Source organism: Lates calcarifer, linkage group LG10 (assembly GCF_001640805.2).
Source record: "Lates calcarifer isolate ASB-BC8 linkage group LG10, TLL_Latcal_v3, whole genome shotgun sequence".
Classification (NCBI taxonomy): Eukaryota; Metazoa; Chordata; class Actinopteri; family Centropomidae; genus Lates; species Lates calcarifer.
Genome location: NC_066842.1, coordinates 14,600,738 through 14,624,365, shown reverse-complemented (window position 1 = coordinate 14,624,365; position 23,628 = coordinate 14,600,738). Strand labels below are relative to the sequence as shown.

The 23,628-nt window shown below is 43.1% G+C and overlaps 1 protein-coding gene across 1 annotated transcript; it reads right to left on the bottom strand.

Moving 5' to 3' along the window:
- Positions 1–1,836: 1,836 nt before the first annotated feature.
- On the bottom strand, positions 1,837–20,711 carry LOC108875155 (hepatocyte growth factor). Its single transcript, XM_018663881.2, is given in 19 exon segments — positions 1,837–3,668; positions 3,670–3,699; positions 4,225–4,367; positions 4,827–4,933; positions 5,043–5,192; positions 5,398–5,472; positions 6,459–6,564; positions 7,123–7,152; positions 7,721–7,851; positions 9,099–9,192; positions 10,064–10,197; positions 10,299–10,464; positions 12,836–12,954; positions 14,038–14,158; positions 15,668–15,816; positions 17,613–17,727; positions 18,363–18,475; positions 18,774–18,933; positions 20,517–20,711. Coding segments are annotated over 19 exon segments (2,142 nt in total). The 5' UTR covers positions 20,566–20,711; the 3' UTR covers positions 1,837–3,518.
- Positions 20,712–23,628: the final 2,917 nt, after the last annotated feature.

The window sequence follows — 23,628 nt, the reverse complement described above, 5'->3', positions numbered from 1 at the left end:
CAATGATCAGTAATGGGAGTCCTGTGGCTTATAAAAGCCTTTCCCTGGAATAATCAGTCTCTCTCATTTCCCCTCTTTTCCCTTTCAACCGCTCTCTCCCTCTTTCGCTCACTCGCACACATGTAACACACACATATACAGAGGGATTGAGACGCCACCAGTCGCACTTAGATCTCTGCATGAAGTCATCAGCCAACTACGGCAGCATGTGAGAGTGCCCCGCTGCTGTGTTTGAATTTCAGTGGGCAGCCAGCTAGAGATTTAGTTTGAAATTTATCAGGAAATGCCACATTTTATCCATTACGCCAACTCGGTCCGAATCTGACTGTTCGTGCACACTTACGCGAACAGCGGAATTTGGGAGTTTCTTCGGTACAGGCTGTGCTCGTCCCCTCTGTAACAAACCGCATTACAGGTTTATAAGAGGAAAGAAAAATATGTCAACATAGCCTACTGAAAATTCACAGCTGTGATGCTACAGAAGACATCTGGACCTGTTTCTCTTTACTCTTTACTTTAATCTGATGTAGTGCAGCACCTCAGATTCATTTTCTCTTGATTTCTACTTTGCACAATTTGCCAGAAACTGCTTTAATGAGGGTTGTGAAGCATAAACTGTTGTTTGGATGTGGATTATTATACTTAATCATGGCATACTTATTTACTTTATTTATATCCATCTAAAGGGGTTTATCTTGATATAATACTACTACTTACCATATCTATCTAAACATATTTGTAATCAAGCCAAGTGAATTAGATAACACTTTGATGTTCATTTCTTACTCTGTCTTCTTTCTAATAAACACACACACACACACACACACACACACAAACACACACATGCATACACACACAAGTGCTTTCACGCCCACGTGAACAGCCCTGACACAAGCCATGTTCTCTGGATCATTAGCCTCATGTATGCTGTAGATCTCATGGTGCACTGAGCTGGGGTCAAGTCAGCCACCCAGTGTGTGTGTGTGTGTGTGTGTGTGTGTGTGTGTGTGTGTGTGTGTGCATGTGTGTGCGCAGTTGTCCTTCCGTCTGTCTTATTGTTTATCTCTACATTTTCTGTCTTTCTGTCCATCCAGCTGACCTGCAGATGAAAGCAAACTTCTTACGCTTCATCTCCCTTTGATGCCTCTACCGTATCTGTTATCACAAAATGCTCTGTTTGTGTGTCTGCGTGTGTGTGCGTGCGCCATATACCTATATATGTGTGCCTTGTGTCAGCATCAGTGCGCAGCGCACACACAGTGTGCATAGCAACAGAAAATGTCGATCCCCGTATATTTTCTGCTTGCTCCATAAGTTCCTTAATACAGCATCAATGGATTCAGCGTTTAATCTCCAGCTCTCAGTCCCTGCTCTCCTGTGCTCTTTCACCTTCACTCACTCACACACACACACACACACACACACACACACACACACACTCATATACCCCTCATATCTATCTCACTCCCTGTCTATTTAACTCTGAATAGAGTGACAGCAGAATACTGCCATTCTTTTGTAGTATTCTATCAAGAACAGCTACGAGGCTGAAATGGGTTGTATGTGTAGGTGTGTGCGTCTGTGTGCATGTAAGTGGATGAACGTGTGACTGTAGATGTGCTAATATGTATGTGTGTGAGAGGGGGAGAGAGATTATTAAGATTAGCAAGACATCTTTATAGTCTGTGTGCTACTGTGGTGCCATCTTCTGGTAGGGAAGCACAACAGCCTCGACTTAATTATACAGCAAGCAAGAAAACTGACTGAGACTAAACACATTTGCATTCAGAGCACTCAAATAGGGCATCCAAAGAATGCGACAAACAAAAAAGAAACTCAAAGATTAAAAAAACCCATTTAATATAGTGACAGACATTTCAAATAATTGCTGAAATTAGGTTTAACATTTAGCATATTGGATAAGATGACATGGAATTTATAATGAATGTACATTTTACACAGGACAAAAGACAGTACTGTACAACCTGTAGAATATAGCAGCTTGCAGCATCTTTCAGTGCACATGCACGCACACACACACACACACACATAACCATTTTCTCACCCTTATACAAACATAATGTAGTTATAATATGAAGCAATCTGAATCATTTACACTGGTAAAAGAGGTGTGTTAATTTGTTTCAAGGGCCTTTCAGTTATCTCAGTGAAGCATCCATCACAGACAATGCAGTTACAAAGACCATCCCTTCTCTTCCATGACAGAGTTTGAAGTGACAGACTTCGTGACGCTAATATCCAGAGTGGATTGGAATTGGAGGTCTGCCAAGGCCTGAGTGTGGGGAGAGGATAATTCATTCAGCTCTGGCTCAAACAGGCACAAGCTTGCGTGCACGCGCGCTCTCCTTCTGCAGTTTTCTTTTTGCATACAGACACTGCTGCAGAAAAATTTACAAAAACAGATGCACACACACACACACACACACACACACACACACACACACACAGCCATGATGAATCAACGCATAGGTTTAAGGAAATATTGGCGTTTGTACAGAAAGAGCTTGCGTGTAGACACAAATGTTACATTTCTGCCTTTTTGAAATCCTATAAAGACTAACCAGCCTTACATTCCCTTTATCTACACAGGATGCTAAGAGCATCTTTATATATACAGTCAGTGGTATTGTCTTAACATTACAATACTGAAAATGGAGTTTATTTTGGTGTTATCATACAGCTGACATCATTATGAGACAGAGACATGACTGAAAGCTGAAATGTAGGTAACACACTGTACATCATTTATCTGCCTAACACGACATTCATTTTCTCCTGTCATAGATCTATAAGACCCAAATCACCTTTAGAGTGTCACAAATACACTCATTAAAATACTATGTACAGTAAGGGCCACTTTATCTAAGCCCCCTGAAATGCATGGAGCTTGGTAAGAGTGCCCTTAACATTGCCCTACCACTGGATAGTTTTAAGTGGCCCATTGATGTATTCTACAGAGGGAGCTGCTGAACCACTGCACTTTGGTGTTTTAAAACATTCAAGTAATGCCAGGAATCAAGAGTATTCACATGCACACATAACCACTCTGATGGACTTGCTACCAAAAGAAAAATGGATGAAAACCAAATATTTGTTTGCCTGGTCTGCCTCAAACTCAATCAGACATATTTTTTTTCTTACTGTAATATAAAACTTGCATTGAGTCCCTTCTTTTACTTTTAGCTGCATCAGCAGTTCATTTCCCTTCTCAAAGATGTGTATCTAAGAACAGTATCAACTTTTCCACTTCATAATTACCATCAATGACTCAAAGGATCAGTGTGGTGTCTGTTAATGATGTATTTAAATCTTACATCATAGTATTACTTACATCCCCTTCCAATCATCTATCCTCAGATCAGTTTCTTATTGATCTGTGGGGCTGTGTAGTTATGAACAACATAGAAACCAGGCGTCCTGAGTGCACCGCTGGATTTACAGAAGTAGAGGCTGTAGGCTTGATTTTGTCCCCTGGTACTGTTTTATTCTCTGTCTGGCTAAACAGTCTCAGGGTTCGGATAATGTTTGAAGACCTTGTAGATCCACTGCGTGTAAAAGGGCACATTGATGAAGATGCCTGGCTGGTTGGCCCGAGCGCAGCCTCTGCCATGGACACTCACTCCGACAATAACCCTGATCTCGCCGTCCCTGACACACGAGAGGGCCGCCGTAATCCCTCTGCAGAAGAAGAAATAGATAGCACATTTTTCTGAGTCAGTGGTTACGAAATGGCTACCATCACTGTTTGTATTTTTGACAGGGTTAAATGAAAGCAAAATGCATTTTTGTGCTCTCAGCGAGAGACACTCCCACCAGCGTTTGTGAACATGGACAGCTCTCTTCCAAAGCTAGAAACCACAAAGCCAAGGCTTTAATCGCTGATGAAATTTAGTGCAACAGTCTCCAGCTGCTCTATTTACAACGGACTGAATACTAAGCCCACGGATTCAAAGAACATTTGTTTGAGATTTAGATCAAACTGGGCTTTGAAAACGCTATGTTGAACCAAGGCGTTAAAATCCTCATAAATTCACACTGGGAACAATTACTTTGTCAAAAGGTCTAAAGGCTTGTTCTTGTTTACAAACAAGGACTGAAAGCACCATATGAATTCTAGTGTGGATTTTTTTTCCTCTTACCACTGAGGCAGTTATTTAGCAAAACACCTCACTGGAAAAATTATATGAGCAAGTAACAGTTTACCTCACACACTCCCTCATTCCTCTTGCCTCCTGCACAGATCTTGGTGTTGCTGATGTGGAAGTTCCCTCTGTGCATCTCTCTGCACCTCTCGTTACTGACAATGGGCAGGTTAACGGCCTTTAGCACGTCGTCATGGCCAGTGCCTGAAAGAGTTAAAAGTTGCATGTTATTGCTTCTTTTCTGTTGTAGCATATGCAATACAAATGCCACCATAGTACTGTAGTACTGTGATATATCATATTTAGCATATTTCTATTTTCAAGTGCTCATCATGGCACATTTGAACTTTTATTAAAAATATAAGTCTTCCATGAACCCGTCTGTACATCAAGCCATCCAACAAGCAGCACTCACCTATCCAAGGTTTAGAAACATATGGCCTAAGCTATACAATAACCAGTAATTTAAGAGAGGACTGCGTTACACTATGCGTTTGCTCCTCCACCTTATATCATTTCAAGAAAAAAATGAATGTAGAAAATAAATCAGGATTGCTGCAGGAAAAATGCAATATAAATGCAATATATTGCAAACCTGGGAGACCTGGAGATTAGATATGTATACAGCAGCTGCAGTGAATGTAGTATATAGAATGTCGGTACCTTTGGTTTCGCCCCATCCATACATTTTGCATATTGTTCCTTCTGGGATGGAGCACCCAGCCACAGGCAGCTGAATCGTATGGACGTTGTCTGCAGGAAGGGCAGGCCTGGATGTATTTATTGAACACAGAAGATACAAAGCATGATCAACATTGCACACACACACACACAAACATATATCAATATATCTTTGAGATTAGTTTTCCAGGCACTCACTTGGACAGTCGTATGAGGGCTAAACTAGAGCCCTCAGGGCCACATATCACATGAGCTATGCTGACTTCCTGTCTCTTGGACCAGTCAGGAGCACCCTCTCCAATATCAGAGACTCCCAGCCACACCTGATACTCACTGAGGTCTGGAACACTGGAGAGACAGAAGACAGGGTTAATACTTTATAAAATATTCCACATTTATTACTCTCTACTGAGCGGCTGGCTCAGACTGATGAGGACACACGGTAGCAAGTGAAATGAGTCAGTTATGCTTGAATATAGAGAGATACATGAACTGAAGAGATAAGTCATATATTTAAAACACAGAGGGCATAAAAGAAAAATGCAAGCATTACCATGAGGAGAAGCACTGTCTGTCAGTGAGTACCCACTCCTCCCGTATTAGCGAACCTCCACACCAGTGCAGCGACCTGGAAAGAGCACAAAACACAAGTGGCACATAAAGCACTAATCTAAGACATCAGCAGCTATGAAACCGAGTGCTGCAAGGATGATGTATTTTTGCAGGTCAGCCGGCAAGTTAGCATCACCCTGGTTCCCTTGACAAAAACCTAATGAGAATTTTCTTTTGGGTCATTTCAGAAAATGAGCTCTGTGATGAACAAAAGCTTATGATATTTAAATGTTTTGTTCAGCAAGATAATTGTCACAAATGAACACCACTTGTGTGATTTTTGAAGCTTAAATACAATCGCCATAAGTAAAAAGCTAATGTTTGGCTACATGTTTGGCATAGCTTATGCACTAGGCTTCCAACTTTCCTCTTAGAAAGTTAGTAATAGTTTGCAAAAGGATGAGTATATGCACAGTGAGGCTGTAAAGGTGGACTGGTGAGTAGATGAGTTTCCATATTTGCTGTGAGGACATTTAATATCCCCAAGGATGCTAAATAAAGTGGTATTTCATCACAAAATGGCCTTTATCACGTCTCAAACTTTAAGAGGTAGTTGTGAAGGACTGACAGTGTGTATAGTTACGTTTAGCATTTACATATTTGGTTTGTTGAATGTGGGCACTGCAGGGACTCAAACTGTGCTGCAGATACTGCAGTGGAATACTGCAGTGTCCCCTCACAAACAACAGGTAATCAGCTTCTTTTACATCTAGGTGAGGTCTGTTTCTCTATGAAGCTACTGATGAATTGTACATGTATGGCATCAAGGCTATTAAAACCATACAAATATCCCTACATTTGTTAAAATGTTTGCATGCATGTGGCAGAGTGTTCTTGAGCACAGTGGAAAGGCCTCTGAACTCTCCATGGAAAACAAAAATGAAAAGAAAGAACAATTCCACTGAAAATTTTATGAATTCAAGGGTGCTTTGGGCAGGATAGCCTCCTCTTCTTCTTCAGTGGTAGAGGAGAATGTGTAGAATATTAAATGCACCGCCGTACCCTTTCTGTATGCTGACCATCCAGCTGCCCTCTGATATGCTCACTGGACCTCCTCCCACAATCCTGGTTCTCTTATGGACAAAACACCCCACAGAGGACAGCTCACCTGAAAGCAGAAGCACACACCCAGCTAATTCAATACCTCTATGTAAATTTAATTTAATACATAAATATGCATTTACACATATACTGTAGTTAATGGTGACATATTGTTTACACAGTTGCAATACAAGAGGCACTTGAACTGCCTAAGGATCCACCATAATCATCGTTATATATGAAACATCAGTTGTGCTGATGAGGCCATTAGTTAAGGTAATTATTGGATATGTTCACATAACACGAGTGCAATTTAAACTCTTTATGTCAAGAGATTGAGGGGGCTTATCCTCTCTTCTCGAGTTATTGCGTAGAGATGAAAGAGTCACACAGACAGACCCAACACATACACACACTTTCCTACATATACGCACAGAAACAGATGCCACCATGACAACATAATGTCCTACATCATGTACTGTAATAGCTGCACATAAAAAGGACTCCATCGGGTTCTGAAAACACCACTACTTGCCTTGGAGGCTATCAAAGACCAGACCAGACCAGCAGCTGATCCACTCGCAAACAAACAGAGACAGACAGACAAGCTGACAGAGACACTCACCCAGTGGAATGGTGTTCTGTGAAGCATCACCTGCAGAGAGGAGAGGAGACAAAACAAGGGAGTATTAACTGATACAAGATAAGAGGCGACCTCACACAGAGGTGCAAATGTTACGGTGGCAGTAGAGCCACGGCCACCGGGGCCCTTTGTATTGTATTTAAAAAATGATATTTATTTATCAGAAGCACTGTGGATACCTGCATAGTTTTCATATAAACACAATGCCACTAACACATAATCAAAGACACGGGCAAACACACGCTTACACACACACACAATCACAATGCTTTTGGTGCATGTGGGAATCGTTAGACAGGACCTTCCCATGTCTCCCTGATGAGTTGTGAATCTCCTCTGACACACACTGACCTGCAAGTGCAGACAGATCTACACACTGCAAATAAAGTGCGTGTGTGTGTAAGTGAGACAGACAACCAGACAGTGCAAACAAATCTACACCAGCTCTGTCTTGGATCCCTAAATATGACAACCTTTCAAGTTCACATAGTATTATAGATTGTCTCCCCTGACAGTGTCTTTGTGTGTGAGCACAAAGTGTGCATCATGTTCGTCCGTGTGCACGTATCCACGCACTCACATGGTTTTACAGTGCAGTAGTCCCAGGGTATGGCAGAGTTGTTGGTATAACACCAGGGACCGTGTTTGTCTTTATCAGGATTTCTGCAGTAGCTTCCCTCCAGGCCAGCCGTCAGCATGCCCCTCTCACCACTGGACAAACACACCAACACAAAAGATCCAGTAACAAATCTTTCATCAACATTCAGTAAGCCCTGAAGACAATTTTCAAAACAAAATGATGTTTTTTTCCCCTTTAAGATGATAATTCAGATGCTGATGAAAGTAAAAAGAATTTGGCAGTGATTTATAACTATTAGTAAAAGCTGAACAAATTTAGCCGGATAGGATCTGGACAGTCAAACTACACAGCTGTGTAGGCTCTCTCCCTCTGGACAAGATAAGGAGATGATCTGCAAAGGAATTACTCACTGAGACAGCATGCACCCACCTACATTCACATACCTAATGCATGCTCATGTAGACATATCCCACACATGACGGTATTCTCGTAAGAATTTTAAAACCACTAAACAGAATTCTTTCCCACGCTCAATTCCTCAACCAATAAGGTGGAGAATTGTGAGTAAATGTGAGACACAAGAGAAGGGATGCTGGGTAGCAAATCAAAGCAATCCAGAGTTTCAAATCTGTGTTTGTGTGTATTGTGCTAGCATAACAGCAAGCTTTCACTCTGACTCCCTAACCCTGACTTTTGACCCTTGGCAGGAGCTGAGCGGTGGGGCTGACTGGCTTTGAGGTGTTCTTACAAAGGAGGGGTTTTGGGTCAAAGGTGAGGAGTGAAGTGTATATCCCCCAGCCAAGTTATCACTGGGAGTCATTCCTGCTGAGTTAGGTCATCTTCAGGAAAACACTTCTCTAGCCATTAGGAGATGCTGGAGAGGCTAGTCACGGCACCCGCAGGAGCTGTTTTCTCCTCTGAGAAGCAAGAGGCCCGACTTGATCGGCTAACAACAATAAGACTTAACTAGAGGTCAATAACAGGGCACCTCCCTGCACTAACCACCACGTATCAGGTTTGCACACATGGTTCTTGAAAACAGATGCATTCTTCTGCATACTCAGGCTGTCATGGACAAGCCTGTATTACAGAGAGCAAATTTTTCAAGCACTCTTCCCTCTGTTGAAACCCATAAAATTAGCATGTTTTCTGCTCATTTTCAGTGGTTTGCTTTGATCCAGTTGAGCTCTTAAAATACCTCTACACTACGCTTTGTTAGACCCGGATGGGTCACATGCACGAGAGCTGTGTGACATCTTGATCTCTATTTTAGGCTGACACGCTGCAGTTTATTGATGGTGCAGGTCTGTTTTGTACATCACAGTGGAGTTTGGGAAAGTTATTAGGTTAAAAAGTAGCAGGGATCCATTGGGCCGACCTGTTGCTGTGGTCAGTCCAGGGAGTGCAGGGAAGGTTTGATCTAGTCCTCGACTGCTCTCCTTGGTAATTCTCTCCAAAGCCTTCATAGCAGTCTGGATTTGAACAAAGAAAAAGAGAGAGAATAAAATCAGACAGGCATTCTAGACACATACTCCTCGTCTGTATGAATAAACAACAGCTTTGAACAAAAATTATGCGTGACAGCCAGTACTCAAGATTGCTAAGCTTCTATAACCCTGCATCAACACAATAGTCTTTGTGCATTCTTTCCCATAAAGCATTGTTGTACTACAAAAAAGGGGCTGATCAGTTATAAGCAAAAGAATCAAAACAACAGTTTTTAGCCATCATGGTCGTCATTGGATCTAGAGCTGAGAATACAAAGAAGTCATCAACTATGATATCTTAGAAAAACATGGGCCATAAATAAGGCTTTTGAAGCTGTCTGTCACCCTGAATGCCATTTCTATATGAGAACATATTCAACCCTCAAGGGTAGACCACAGTACAACCTCAGAGAGGGTTTGTAATCCCAATGCAAGGACACAATCTCAAAGAAATACCCTTAAGATCCCTTGGGAAATTTGAATTTGTGTACTGAGCCATAGATTTACATCTTTTACTTCCAAATCTCTTGCTACCCCAGAAAGAATCCCATCCAGAACTAATCCTTCCACTCCATCTTTCACTGTCCAGTGAGACCTGACGATCCTGAGCTGCTGTCAGAGTTCGTTTGTGTGAGGCGCGGTGGTCAGTCCTTCCCACAGTCCTATAGGCCTGCAGTTTTCCCACAGGGATGGAGTAAACGTGGTTACAAACCAATACGTGTGGTTACGTGGTCTCATGTGAACCCCACGGTCCACAAAATATGAAAATGCTGAATATTTCTCGGGCTCTGATATAGGGAAAATCTGCCTTTTGCGTGCTGTTTTGAGCACTAGATAAAGCTGTTCTGTTTCTCACCAGTGACAGGCTTGTTTTGGGTGCCGCACTGAGGGATGTTGGTGCAGAGCATTGTGCGGACTCTAGGGTCTGTAGTGAAGCACCAGGGGGATTCTTGGCCATCTGGATTCCGACAGTAGTTTTCTCTCAGGTCCCTGGAAAACACAGAGAAAGTCCTCTTGTAATCTGCCTGGATATAAGTGCATGCAGGCGGGTGAGTGAGTGGAAGGTTGTCTTATGTGAGCATCTGACTCACTTGCAGGGGTAGGCCTGAGGTAAGAATGAGTGGTTATGGGGATACTGAGAGTCCCAGCGTTGGCATGTGAGTCCAGTGGGCGTCACATCCACCGTCCCCCTGTAACCTTCTCCTCTGCCCTGATAACACTCGGTTGTTTCCACCACATTACTTTTGGGAGGTGTTTCTGTGAAAGAAAAAAAAATTAAGGGGTCTGTTAGATCGGTCACGGTAGCATACAACATGTTTCACATAGTTATTCAGCCTTTTCCAACCTAAGCTTTAACAGTTTTACAGGATAATAAGAAAACAATCAATCTTGTGATATATTCTGTAAATGTCAAATACATGTACAGTTAAGGCAACTGAGAAACCTTGAAATGGAAATAGACCTTTAAGATTACTGAAACACACATATACCAAACTATCCACACTAAATCACTTACAGCATGCACAAATCTTGAACAGCTGAGTAAATACAGGACAACACGCTAAGCAACAGGTGGCCTCTGATAACCGTTGTGTCATTAAAGGCAACCCCCAGATTCGACATCAGGATAAAGTTTCACATGTGACTGTACTGAAATAGAAAAGGAAATCCATCAAAAGTAGTTTGGTTTGCTAATTTATCCTGAGATTTGCACAAAAAAGGCAAAGAAATGGATAAAAGCCAAATTTGGTGGAAACATTGGATGGGGATGTGGAAAACAATGACTGTGAACTGCAGAGAGAGTTGGACCTACTATGTAAGAGTGAGGCAAACTTCAGATGAACTGTGGTACTGCGCTGAAACATTGATGAACTAGATTACAGATTATAAAATAACACTTGTGGCATACCGTGCTGTTTTCTATTCGCCTGGCATTTGTTGATAGCTCTCAATTATTATGTTCCCACTCACACACGTGATGTACAGGTCCCAGTTCCCAGTCGTAAAAATCACACAATGCAGGATTTTATCTCCCAACTGTCAGCACCAAATGGTCCAGACTGTAACAGACAATTTGCTCCGATCAGGAGTGACGGCCAAATCAACTGGCCCAAAAATTCCAGTGTTTCCGCACCCTCAGGTCTTACAATGTTAATATGAGACTTCCAAATACTTTCCTTTAACTGGTTATAATGAGGCTGTTGGAGTACATGTACAAACAGTTATAAAGAATGATGAATAGTAAATGATTTAGTACTCAGGCAATATTCAGTGCGACAGTGCCTTTGACATGATGAATGGCTAAACAGATTCAATGTCTTGCCCACCTGCTTTCCTCAAAACAGCTCCCCCTTCGGGTTTCAAGACCTACGGTATAATGAGGCTAAAATGGCCAACATCGGAAAAACAAGGCAGGAAATCTTATCTACTCCTCTTCATAGAAAGGCTGCTCATTACGCACAAGTTACACAAGTTCATTAGCCTGAACATTGGTCGCGATTGTATCCAACAACGTGTAAAGCTGCAGATCTTCAAAACTCTGGAACAGACGTTTTCTGCTCATACAATATGTCTAAAAATAGATATGCAATAGTTGTGACAGTAAACAAAAGAGCAGGCCTCGACAAAAGAACACTTTGTCTCTCTGTCTGTCTCTCTCTCCTCACTGCCTTGTTTTGATTAAGGCTAACTGGGTCGTAAACTTGGTCGGTTCCCAACAAACTCCCATATCAGACAGAGAGAGAGAGAGAGAGACACAGAGACACAGAGAGAGACGGAGAGAGAGCAGAGGGTGGGAGAAGGTTTTTAGAGGGGGGAAAAAAGCAGGGGGGAACAGTGAATCACTGGGTCCACATGGAGGAGTGCCATCTAGTAAACATGGTGCCAGGACTGCTGATGATTCTAGCAGGCAAACAGGCCAGTCACAGACTCAGGAGAAAGCAGCTGAGCCCAACAATAACACCACTGCTCTTTCTGTTTTATGTTCTTGAGGACCACAGTGGCTGTCTCAGTGACTCGTCACTGATTGCAGGGTCAGCTAAGAGAATACAGTATCTGCTGGTTTACTACAAGTGTATAGAAACACAAAGTACAAAGCCAGACATGAGGCATGTGCCTAGCTCTCACACATCAATCATGCTGCTTACACTAAGTGTATGAGGTGTAATGAAAGCGATCTGCTTGTAGTGTGTATGACCCTCATGTAGTGTCTGTGTGTGCGACGGGAGGTTAATGTGAAGCAGTAACTGAGTCATGTGCCGTTTGACCACCACACGTAAGAGCTGGCATAGAACAATAAACAGCAGGCCAGTGGCGCAGGGGGAAAAATAAACATTCTGGCTATTAGAGAAGACATAACAGAGGGCCAAACCTAAGGAGGGGGTACTCTCTATGGGTGTGTGTCTGTGTGTGTTTGTGTGTATTCTATAGTATCAGCCAATGAGAGGGAGAGGAGTGGTAAAATGAAAGGTACGGGAAGCTGTAAATTGTGGTGCAGTCAATCACACTTCAGGGGCCTGTATGGAGCGCAAATGCACGCACACACAGACATGTATGGACCACCACTTAACATGCATGACAAATGCTAATGCAGTCAACCAAATAAAAATGAACACGCATGCATGCTTACCACAAACTTTGATGTTGCAGTACTCCCAGGGTGTGTTTGGATCTGCTGTAAAGCACCAGGGTCTGTGGCGTCCATCTGGGTTCCTACAGTAGTTATCATCCAGGCCTTTGCCAGAGTACCTAATACAAAACATCCAGCATAACACAACCTCAGTGTACAGACAAAAGCTGTATGAAGAGTGAGAGGCATGGCAGAAAATCAAATTGTTGCACGACTCACAGTACAACTCTCTGACTTGAAGTTAAGTAATAGTGGCACAATACACTAATTGTCACATCATTCTTAAAGCCCAGAGGTACCTGGACAGAGAATCATATTTCCATTCTCCTACTGAATCCTTATGAGAACAGAGTAGAAGCGGGGAGACAATTCACCGTTGCACGCAACCCAAGCATTAATAATGGGAATGGTGCACGGACTCCATCTGTGAATCTGCTCAGAGCTCAGGGAAGCGAGGAGGATAATAAGCCGCACCATTGCAGGTGTTCTACAGTAAGTCATCCCCAAGTCTCACATCCCTCCAGGCCTGCAGCCTCCAGGCGTGCAGTATCAGGCTGTGGGACCCTCTCATTACATTAGTGCTATGAGCAGTCTGGGACCTCGTTTACACAAACACTGGGATGATTAAGGATGTGTTAACGAGTCGCCACTAATCCAGACCACCTGCCATCCGACTAGCTGGAACATTCTCTTGACACAGATGTGCATGGCCAGCGCACACGCACGCACACACATATACACTAACAAAGATCACGTAAGGAATACTACTACAGTCTTGAGAATATATAGCCTCCCTAAAATAGGTATAAGCTTATCTCATGGCTGGACACGAAGTCTGCTTTATAATCTACAGAGAGCTTAAAGGAATTTGGGCCAATTAAGTCAGAGTGAAGAGTTTTCCCAGCATAGTGTTGCTAAAAACACAAAATTACACACTGGACTCTGATGGCATTCCTTCAGGGAAAGGCACACTGGCTGACTGCAGATCACTTCATCTCCAGAGTTAGTGCACCACAACCACATTAAATTATCGTATGACTGTATTATTACATAAAGTATTCGCATGCTTTTTTTTGCCATTACATTATACATATGTATCCATGTGTGTGGGCTTAAGTGTGATTGAGCATGCACAATTTAGTGTGATACAGAGTGATGCAGATGCATGTGTGCATGCACGAGTGTGTGAGTGCGTGTGTCACCTCTTGGGGTGGTACAGGTGTTTGTGGGGTTCATCCAGGTCCCAGCGCTGGCATTCCTTTCCACTCTCTGTGTGGTCCATGGGTCCTCTGTAATCTTCCCCATTACAGTGCATACACTCCACTGTGGAGCAATGATACACACACACACACACACACACACACACACACACACACACACACACACACACACACACACAGACACACAGAGCAAACTGTTCAGAGTGATACATGACTCAAACTATCAGGAGTGAGGCGTTTAGTTTCACAATGAGACACTCAGAGCACAGAATAAAAATAAATCAAAATAATTTTAGCAGTATCGCCATGGGTTGACAAAGCAATAAACTCAAAGTGGATCATCCAATTTAATACATTTTAGGTCATCATTTTCTGCCCTAAAATACTTATGCAATATTTTGCAATAAAATCCCCCATAAATACTTAATAGATCTCCCTTAAGTTTAGACATTATATACACATACACTTAATGTATAGAAGCACATATTATATGTATGTCACTAATGAAGGCGAGGCTCTCTTTGATGTAGAGAAGGCACCATTTGTTGCATGGTGAGTAGTACACACTGTCTAGTGTAAACAACAGAGAGCATGCAGATTAGAAACAGATGTTTATGAGTCCACTGCTGTCATGACAGAGCACATTTAATACCACTGGCTGCATGTGTATGGGTGCTTTGCGCACGCCATGTTTGCCTGTCTGTGTGTATGTTTCCTATTAGGGGCAGCTAATTTCTGGAGAAACCCTTCCAGTCATTTTTCTTCTGAACGAACGTAGGCTTTCTATCAAAATATAAAGTCATTATCTCTGTTGTACAACTTGTGATAACCCAGTGAGACACCATATGCAAGCCGGAGAGCGAGGAGGATTCCCGTCCCGTCTTATCGAACCGCAGTCTGGTTCCTCATTAACGTGATCCAGTGTCATACATGCAGAGGAAACAACCCCTCTGACAGCATGAATCCCCAGGGATTAGATAACAGAGGTCATTATCATCTCTTTCTTCAGGGAGGCATCAGTGCCTGACAGTAATATTGTGTGATATAACATAGAGGCTGAACCGCTGGTGGGAAAGTGCTTTTCTCTCATCATAACTGGATAAATATCAAAGTTTCATTTATACAGACTCAAAACTCGAACTCAACAGTTTTCTTCTATGTGTACCACGGGGACGTAAAATAGCTAACAGTTTATATATATAGGACACGACAGAGGGATTAATATCCTCTTGCATTCCAACACTAGCCTCTTTAGGTCCAAACCATTTACAAAACCTGAACCTGACGGAATGAGAGAGGACAGCATAAACTGAACCACACACCTGGAAACGGCTGCAGCTGGCCTCAGTAAATAAAGAAAACCTGTGCACCCACACACATATACACACACAGCTGTAGAGCAGAGCGCAGTTAAGAGCCAGTGTTGCTTAGTCCAAGGTACTGTGTGATTGCCTAATTTACTGCAGCTCATTTCAGACTATCAAGCCTCAATTGGTGAGGCAATTTGCAATGTCGGAATGGGCATTATCTTTAGATGAATGTCTGCTCACATATATACCAGCATATTCTGTGTGTGTGTGTATGTGTGTGTGTGTGTGTGTGTGGGGCTTACCCTGTGAACACTGTGGTATGCCACACTCCTGGTGTCTGAGGTGTGGCCTGGGGTCAGTGGTAAAGCACCACGGGCCAACGGTGGAGTTGTCTGGGTTGCGACAGTAGTTTTCTCTGAGGTCCTTTTTCCTGAACCTCTTAGACATGAATCTGTCAGAAGAAGAGCAAGCTGCAGTTACACAAACAGGCACATGTACTAAGACCGGTTGCCAAATATTTGAGCTAGCATGCAGAGCAACCTCTTTTTGAAAAACACCCAAGGCCACGGTTTCACTTGTCCCTTTTATCGCTGACAGAATGACGCAGCTCTCTCATGAGAGAGCTGCTGTTGAACTCTGATGGCTGAAACCTGCCTATAAACACGACCAGCGGAAATTATCAAGTGCTAAATTAACCGATGCTAAAGGATCAAATTGTCGACGACACAGTGTTGTAAATTGGAAAAAACACATTAATATGTTGAAACAATGTTAGTTTTCCATGAGGCAGGTTCTGACTGTAGTATAAACACATTGACAAATGACTCACATCTTCTACATCAGGCAAGCACATGGCTGTGGTCACCAGTTGTGATGATGGACATAGTGTAATCTTTGAGTCAAGCTGTGTTTTTCCACATGATGATGAAAAGATAAAGTTCTGAAGTGGTATTCCAGTAGAGTGGGTAATGACAGGGACAGAAATGAGGGGGCCTTTGCGGGGCCATCAAAAAAAGAGGGGAAACCTTTCACTGATAAAAATGCAATTTATTCTTGTGTGCGTACGTGCATGTGTGTGCGCATCAGAGTTTCCCATGCCTGTAAGTCCACTGATAAAACATACAAAGCGCCTGGGTTTAATTACCTGATCTACAGAGACATTAATAGCGGTCAGATAAAGCAGGTTCACTGGAGGTACAAACGTGCACTGCCCTCTTTGATTCGTCTGCTGCAGTGACCGCTCACTACAAAGCCTTTCAAAGTCATTTAACACTGACGAGGAGAGAGGGGGAGTGGAGAAGGAAGTAGGTAGCATGAGATTCAAAGACAGTAAAGGTCTAAGATGAGGCGTAAGTGTTCTCTAATAGTTATAAATATCTGGCACTTGATGAACTTTGTCCTTATTTTACTGATACCTCTGTGTTGTTTTTCCGACATTTGTCCTCTACTGACACAAAATAATGCACTGCCAACATAGCTACAGTCGAACAGGGTAAAGATGCAAGGAAAATGAAAGAAAACCATTTATATCCCTTTAATTAAATGCTAGATAATGTATTTTATTATTAATGGATCATTTGTGCCTTATTGTTGTGCTTTAGAAACCACAATGGGATTTTTTTCACTTAAGATAATCTGCATCCAGCAGTAGCAGACTGAATACGAAATGCTTTGTTAGACATTTTTTGTGAATTAGAAATGCACTTATCTTGTCACTTACCAGGTAGTATCTAAAGATCAGTCCTAATTACACTGTCATACTCCTACAGAGAACTTCACTAGCATTGTGTGTTTTTAAACTCCACTTAATTGGCTCTTTTTTCTATTAGGAGCTACACTGAAAAATAAGCTTTATCTGGGAATTTAGCTGGGGGATGTACCTAGAGATTTACCAAAGGCTGCATATTAGATATGATCCTAATCCCAGTAAAACACACACACACACACACACATGTGCATGCACACAGACACACATGCGCATGCACACAGACACACATATGCCTAGATAAACAGTAGGGCCACTGCAGGAAGTGATCTGTGACTCTGTAAAGTGTTACAATGAGGTCAGTTCTGATGAATGACTGCTCCCAAGAGCCTAATCAACCTTTAATATATCATACTCATATACACATACAGACACATACAGACTAGCCTCTAGCTACTAACTAATTGCTTCACTAGCAGGCCAGCGCTAACAGTAAGAAGCAGCTTTAACACTGTTTTGTTTGACATTGTGGGGAACCTTACTTGTGTTCATGAGGAATGGGAGAGGCCCAGGCCTGGCACAGGATCCCACTCACTGTCACCGACCTCCGCCCCCTGTAGCTCTGACCTGTACCCACAATGCACTCTCTGACATAGTCTGAAAGAGAGAGAGAGCAAGCGAGGGTGAGGAGAGGAAAGATGCGGGCCGAGATATGAAACGACAGTACAAGGGAGTGAGTAGGTGTGATGAGCCAACAACCTGAGAGAGCAGCGTTGTGTACACAGAGCCAATGTGGATGATGAAGAAAACAGACAGGAGGAGATGTTCAGCTATAATACTGAGCTTAACAAGGACGTGACAATGCCAAAAAGCCAAATCTGTTTTCCTAATCTTCTGCAAAACATTTGGATTGAGTAAAATAGGCTACACAGCTTGCGTGTTCACTGTTGTGGTCAGTCCAGAGTCAAGTGGGGTGGGGGTTTCCATCGTTTACACAAACACCGCTTAATGACAGAAAATGAACCATAATGTGCTGCGACACAATAAACACGACAATGGTCCTTGCCCTTCCTCTTGAGGACCGCCATCGTTACTAAACTAAATCACTTCTTGAGTTTGTAGTTGTAAAACTTGCTGACATATTTAACAAGGACTGTATACACTGAAGTAGTTTTTCTGATTTGAAGTGAGATTCTGTAGAGAAGTGTTTCTGATGGAAAGATATGGTGACAGGGGGAGACGCTGCTCTGGCATCAGCTGGTAGAGAGACAAGGTGGAACAGTAGAGGGCACCTTTCTTTTGATAGAGTTGGTAGTTGAAGTCCTGCTGGCTCTGAGCTCCTGGTGAGTTCCTGTCGAATGACAGCCACTGGCATTTCCTGTTTTTATGATCATAGAGGAACGCTCTGGAGAATAAGGAGGAAAGGAGAGGAGGCAGAGAGAAAGGGGAAGAGTGAAGTACATAATTGTCAGTTTTCTTTAACTGCCTGGAGAAAAAAAAAACAACACAGGGCTACAGGGCCATTGAAATAGCAGTTGAATATGCAAAGCACTGCAGGGGCCTGCCAGACCAGACAGGCAACAATGTATTACAAAAGTTAAAGAACTTAATGAACCACCACTCTCTCTCTCTGTATTGACAGCTGTTCAAATTGTTACTTTACCATGCAGCTGAAAGTGGTAATGCATTAAGGGCTGACATACCTGCAGGTGAAGGGGAGCCTTCTGTTGCGGCTGCAGGATTTGGCGCACCTGGCCATGCTCAGCTTCCTGCTTTTGGTCGGGTAGGAGAAATCCGGAGACACGGCAACCAGCCGGGTGCCATCGGTCCTCTGATAGTCCTGGAGCGCATTTCGTTTACCCTCTGATACACAATTACACAACATGGCCATTAAGCAGTGATTATTACACATCTTATACATTCAGCTGACACTTACCCACACTTAGTGTAAATTAGGCAGGACACAAACTGTTGTTGGGATCAAACTGACATCCTAAATACAGAGACAGTCTAATAACAAGTCTTCTTTGGCACCACTAAACTTTGAAGACAATATTGTATACAAGCCTGATCATTACAACAGGCAAGTCTGCAGACTCCATGGTTTGTTTTATTTTATTTTCATTATTATTGTTATTGTTCATCATTATTAAACATCCACACAAACAGACTAGCAAACCATTCTCTATGGTCTGGGAGGCACTGTGGATGATCTGCTAATGAACCCAGCCAGACTGAGAACACTGCAGGCAACAGCATCACAATGTGTGAATTAGTCTGCTTTAACTGTTATTAATCTACACGACCTAATAGGATGCACAGTCATTTATCACTGTCCTCAGTGAACCAAGGCTGGCACACACACACACACACACACACACACACACACACACACACACAGACTAGTGCACACAGACATGGTGAGGGGAATCAGTGGTGTGTCTGCATGTTGCCTCAGTTGTTGACAGGTTCACTGCCTGTCATGAGCCAGCGAGACATTTACATTTATAGAGAAAACGCATTCCTCCTCCTCCTACCCATTTCACCTCCCCGCCTATATACACTTCAGTCTACTCAAGAGCTTTCATCAACACAAACAAACTTTAAGCATACAGTGTTTCTGTTGGAAAGGTGCCTGAAAAGCTGGCGATTCCTGGAATCATCATGTAAAACATCAGAGAGGTGGTGCTTCAGGGGTTGAGTGGTGGGGTGTTTGACTGATGGTGTGCAACCTGAGGATCGCGGAGAACCAAAGAGCGAGAGGGAGGGAAAGGGGGCATCATGTTTGCCCAAATCCCCAAAATTGACTTCACCGGCTCGACAGTTTTCTCTGCCTGAGTGCCTAGGAGCAATGAGCCGCGAAATCACACTCTGTTAAGACCACTGGATGACTGATCCACTAATGTGATTTTAATATGGGTCATTCTGTGGGACAGCGGGTTATGTCGAGTCACAGAATTGATGTATCTCGTGGACTGATAACCAGTGCGTCCATATGCGGTGAGGTGATATTGAAGCAAGAGTAGAAATTAAAAAGCCCGAGCTGGATCGTTAGTAATGGCAAACAATAATCATCTCTGTCCAGAGGCTGATTATTTTCCCCTACGAATTGCCGACTCAGGAAACGTCCTCATGACTGTGTTCTAGAAAATAAGAACCACTTAAACTTACACTGTCTTGCTAGAAATAGATGATGAAAATAAAAATGATTCATCCCAGTGAACAAAACACTAGCCCACACATTGCAAATACTTGGCACTGAGTTATTAGCGGAATATTACAAACAACAGACAACAATAAAGTTCTAATAATAAAACCAACTCATCTGTTCTGCGTGGAGCGCAACTCACAGCGCAACTCACACGCAGAACAGATCGTGTTCAGACAGCAGCTCCAGCCCCGGCGGCAGACGGCAAGCACTTGTAAATAGTTGTCGCCAAACTTACCAGAACAAGAAATGACGATGAGTCCGATAATGAGCTTGTAAATCCACATGGCCACAGTCGCTCAACAAGAACAATTTCGGGAGAAAATAAAAAACCCAAGAAAAACAAATTGGTAAAATGCTGCTTACTGTGCTGTCGGACTGCAACCGGGAGATGTTGCTTCCACCACTGCACAGATGATGCGTCTCCTCTCTAAGTACTTCCTCGCCTCCCTCCCTCCCTCCCTCTGTGCGTGTGTATGACTTTATCTCTCTCTCTCTCTCTCTCTGTCTCTCTCTCTCCCCCTCTCTTTTATCTCTTTCTCTCTGTATCTCTCCTTCTCTGTCTATCCAGTAATTTTAGTGTTATGTATTGACCTGAATGTGACAAAAACAGTGTTGCCAAAGCTTCAGTGACAATGTTGAATATCATTCACATTCATATATATATATATAATATGTTCTGCAGTCAGACCCCATAACCAAGACTACCTTCCTATTATAAGAGCATCTATGTGCAACTTGTGTTTCATTCTTTCTCTCTTTGCCTTTCTGTTTAATTTTGTTCCCCCTGCCTCCATTTTTTCCCTTCTTTGTGTTATAAAACATTTAAAAAGCTTCTGAATAAAGCGACTTATAAGTCTGTGTCAACATTTACTAGGACTGTTATCGTGTCAGTAGAGAAAACATTGTCCAGTATATATGTCCTGTATATCATGGCTTGCCAAATAAAGGCTGGGATTCAGTGTATATAAAGATGGGGGAAAGCACCCACACCCTGTGCAATATAAATTCTGGTCGAGAACCTCCGACCACCAACAGGGAAGCTTGACTTGATAAATGAATACTACTTCTAGATTTAAGAAGTTCACAAAATACAATGAGGATACCACATATACACCAATGATCACATCTGGCTGAGCCATCCATACACTGTCTGTCCCTGTGGGAAAATCAGGTGAATACTTAAGTTTATTTATTCATCAGATTCTGCGTCCATCCCTCTCTGTCACACAGCAGCATCCCACTCAATCATGTATTTTTCTTCCCCTCTTCCAGGACCACCAAGCAGCACAGTGTGCAAAAAGAAACAGATATTGGCAGCCACTTGTCAGCGATGGGAAACTCAGTGGGGATGTAAAATAGGGGAGGGAGGAGTGTGTGTGTCTGTGTGGTTGTTTATGCTACCCCCCCTGTGTCGGATAAGGAGTGAAGTTACTATTTGGAGGTGGGGGTAGGGGTGGGTGGGGGCTGTGGATGAGGACGAGACATCCTAATCCATCTCCTGAGTGTCATCTCTATTTCCAGCGATGACAGCATGAGATAGGAGACATGACACTCAGCCGGCCCTCACGTTTTTCTCTAAACAATCTCTGATGCGGCAGTCACACAGCAGCGCTCCCATCCTCCTGTGACAGTCCGATGTGTGTGTGTGTGTGTGTGTGTTTGGGGGGGGGGGGTGGTGTAACATTGTAAATTGAAATCACAGTAGTCATCACAGTGCAGACTGAGATTTACAGCATCGTGGGGATTCCCGGTATTTTCTTGAAACTCACACCATGTGCACAAAACAAAACAGAGGAATAGATGGATAAATATGTAGGAGGAGGCAGCCTCCATCTCTATCTTCTTTCTGGTTCAGTGAGTAATGCTCCTGCGGCTTCCTGAGAGGACCACAGAGTCATTCGCAATTATAAACAATCAGCCATGAGTCAGACACTTTCACTGAAACGGAGCACACATCTCCCTGTCTCTCTCGATTTTTCTCTCTCTCTCCCTCTCTCGTTCTCTACCTTCCCTCATCTACATACACATGCGACGGAACCACATGTGCTGTCTCTTGCGGGCGACCATGCATCCAGACTCCTGGTCTCTCCCCTCAAATGCATGTACATGCACGCATGCTCGCACATAATGAGCAGCAGATGACTGGATAACCTTCACCAGTTTGAACTCACCACAACAACAACAACAGAAAAAAAGCCCTCATCACCACAATCTTATTACTGACTCTCCTAGCAAGAATCCAGTGGGTGTTTTCACTGCATCTCAGAGCCACGGCTTCTGCTAGGGGATGGAAATGACAAGAGACTCGGTAGCCCGCCGCCTCGACTCATATGAGTGCCGTCACCAGTCAGGACTCCTCACATCTGTGCTTGGTTATTGCCAGAAACTTCATATCTTCATGCAGCTGGTAATGGAGGCAGGAAGTTCAGTGGGAGATGGAGATGATATGGGGGAATGAATAAGCTGATACACAGAGAGCGTAGATGAAGAGCAAAGTGAGAAAAATAGATTTACTGTAACAGGGAGGTACAATACAGAACAGTGTGCTGAAAGCCTGGTCTGTCTGAGTGCATATTTGCGGAGTGTGTGGGGTATTAATAGACTTCCTGTAGATTTGTTTGGAAGTTGCAACGTGTGCATTGTGTAAGTCATGTGTTGTATACCGTTATTTCTCTGTGCATGTGTGTGTGTGTACGCATGCGTGAATATGTGCAAGCTTTTCAGCTGCAGCAAATTAGTCAGGCCTCATCGTGACCCTTAATCGTTCCAGCCTCTCCTCCAGATTTCATCCATATGACCTTATGTACAAGAGATGGAGTGAAATGGAAAATGGAAAAAGAAGGAATGACAGGAACAGGGGGACAGACTGTGTGATAATTTGAGTGAGCCAGGTTGGGATAAGGAAAGTGGAGAAGGGACTCCGACTGAGGAAGCGTGGGAACACAGAGCAGAGGTGGCTCAGGTATTTCACTCTAATGAGGAAAGAAAGACCTTTAGGGCTTTTGTGTGTGTGTGTGTGTGTGTGTGTGTGTTTGTGTGTGTGTGTGTGTGTGTGTGTGTGTGTGTGTGTGTGTGTGTGTGTGTTGGGGTTAGTGATGACAGTGGTGGGGATAGACGCTGTAAACACAGATACTGTGTCAAGAGATCCTCCTTTAAACAAACACACACTTCCTGTTGTCAGTGCAAGCGACTGTAGTCACTGCTCGTAATTGAGATCTGCTGACAGTTACGGTTAAACACAAATAAACCACGTGTACGCGCAATCAGTCCATACAAACAGTTTAAAAATATGGCTTCTCGGATAAAACGTGTGTAAAACCAGAGGGTTTTTTTTTTGTTTTATTGCA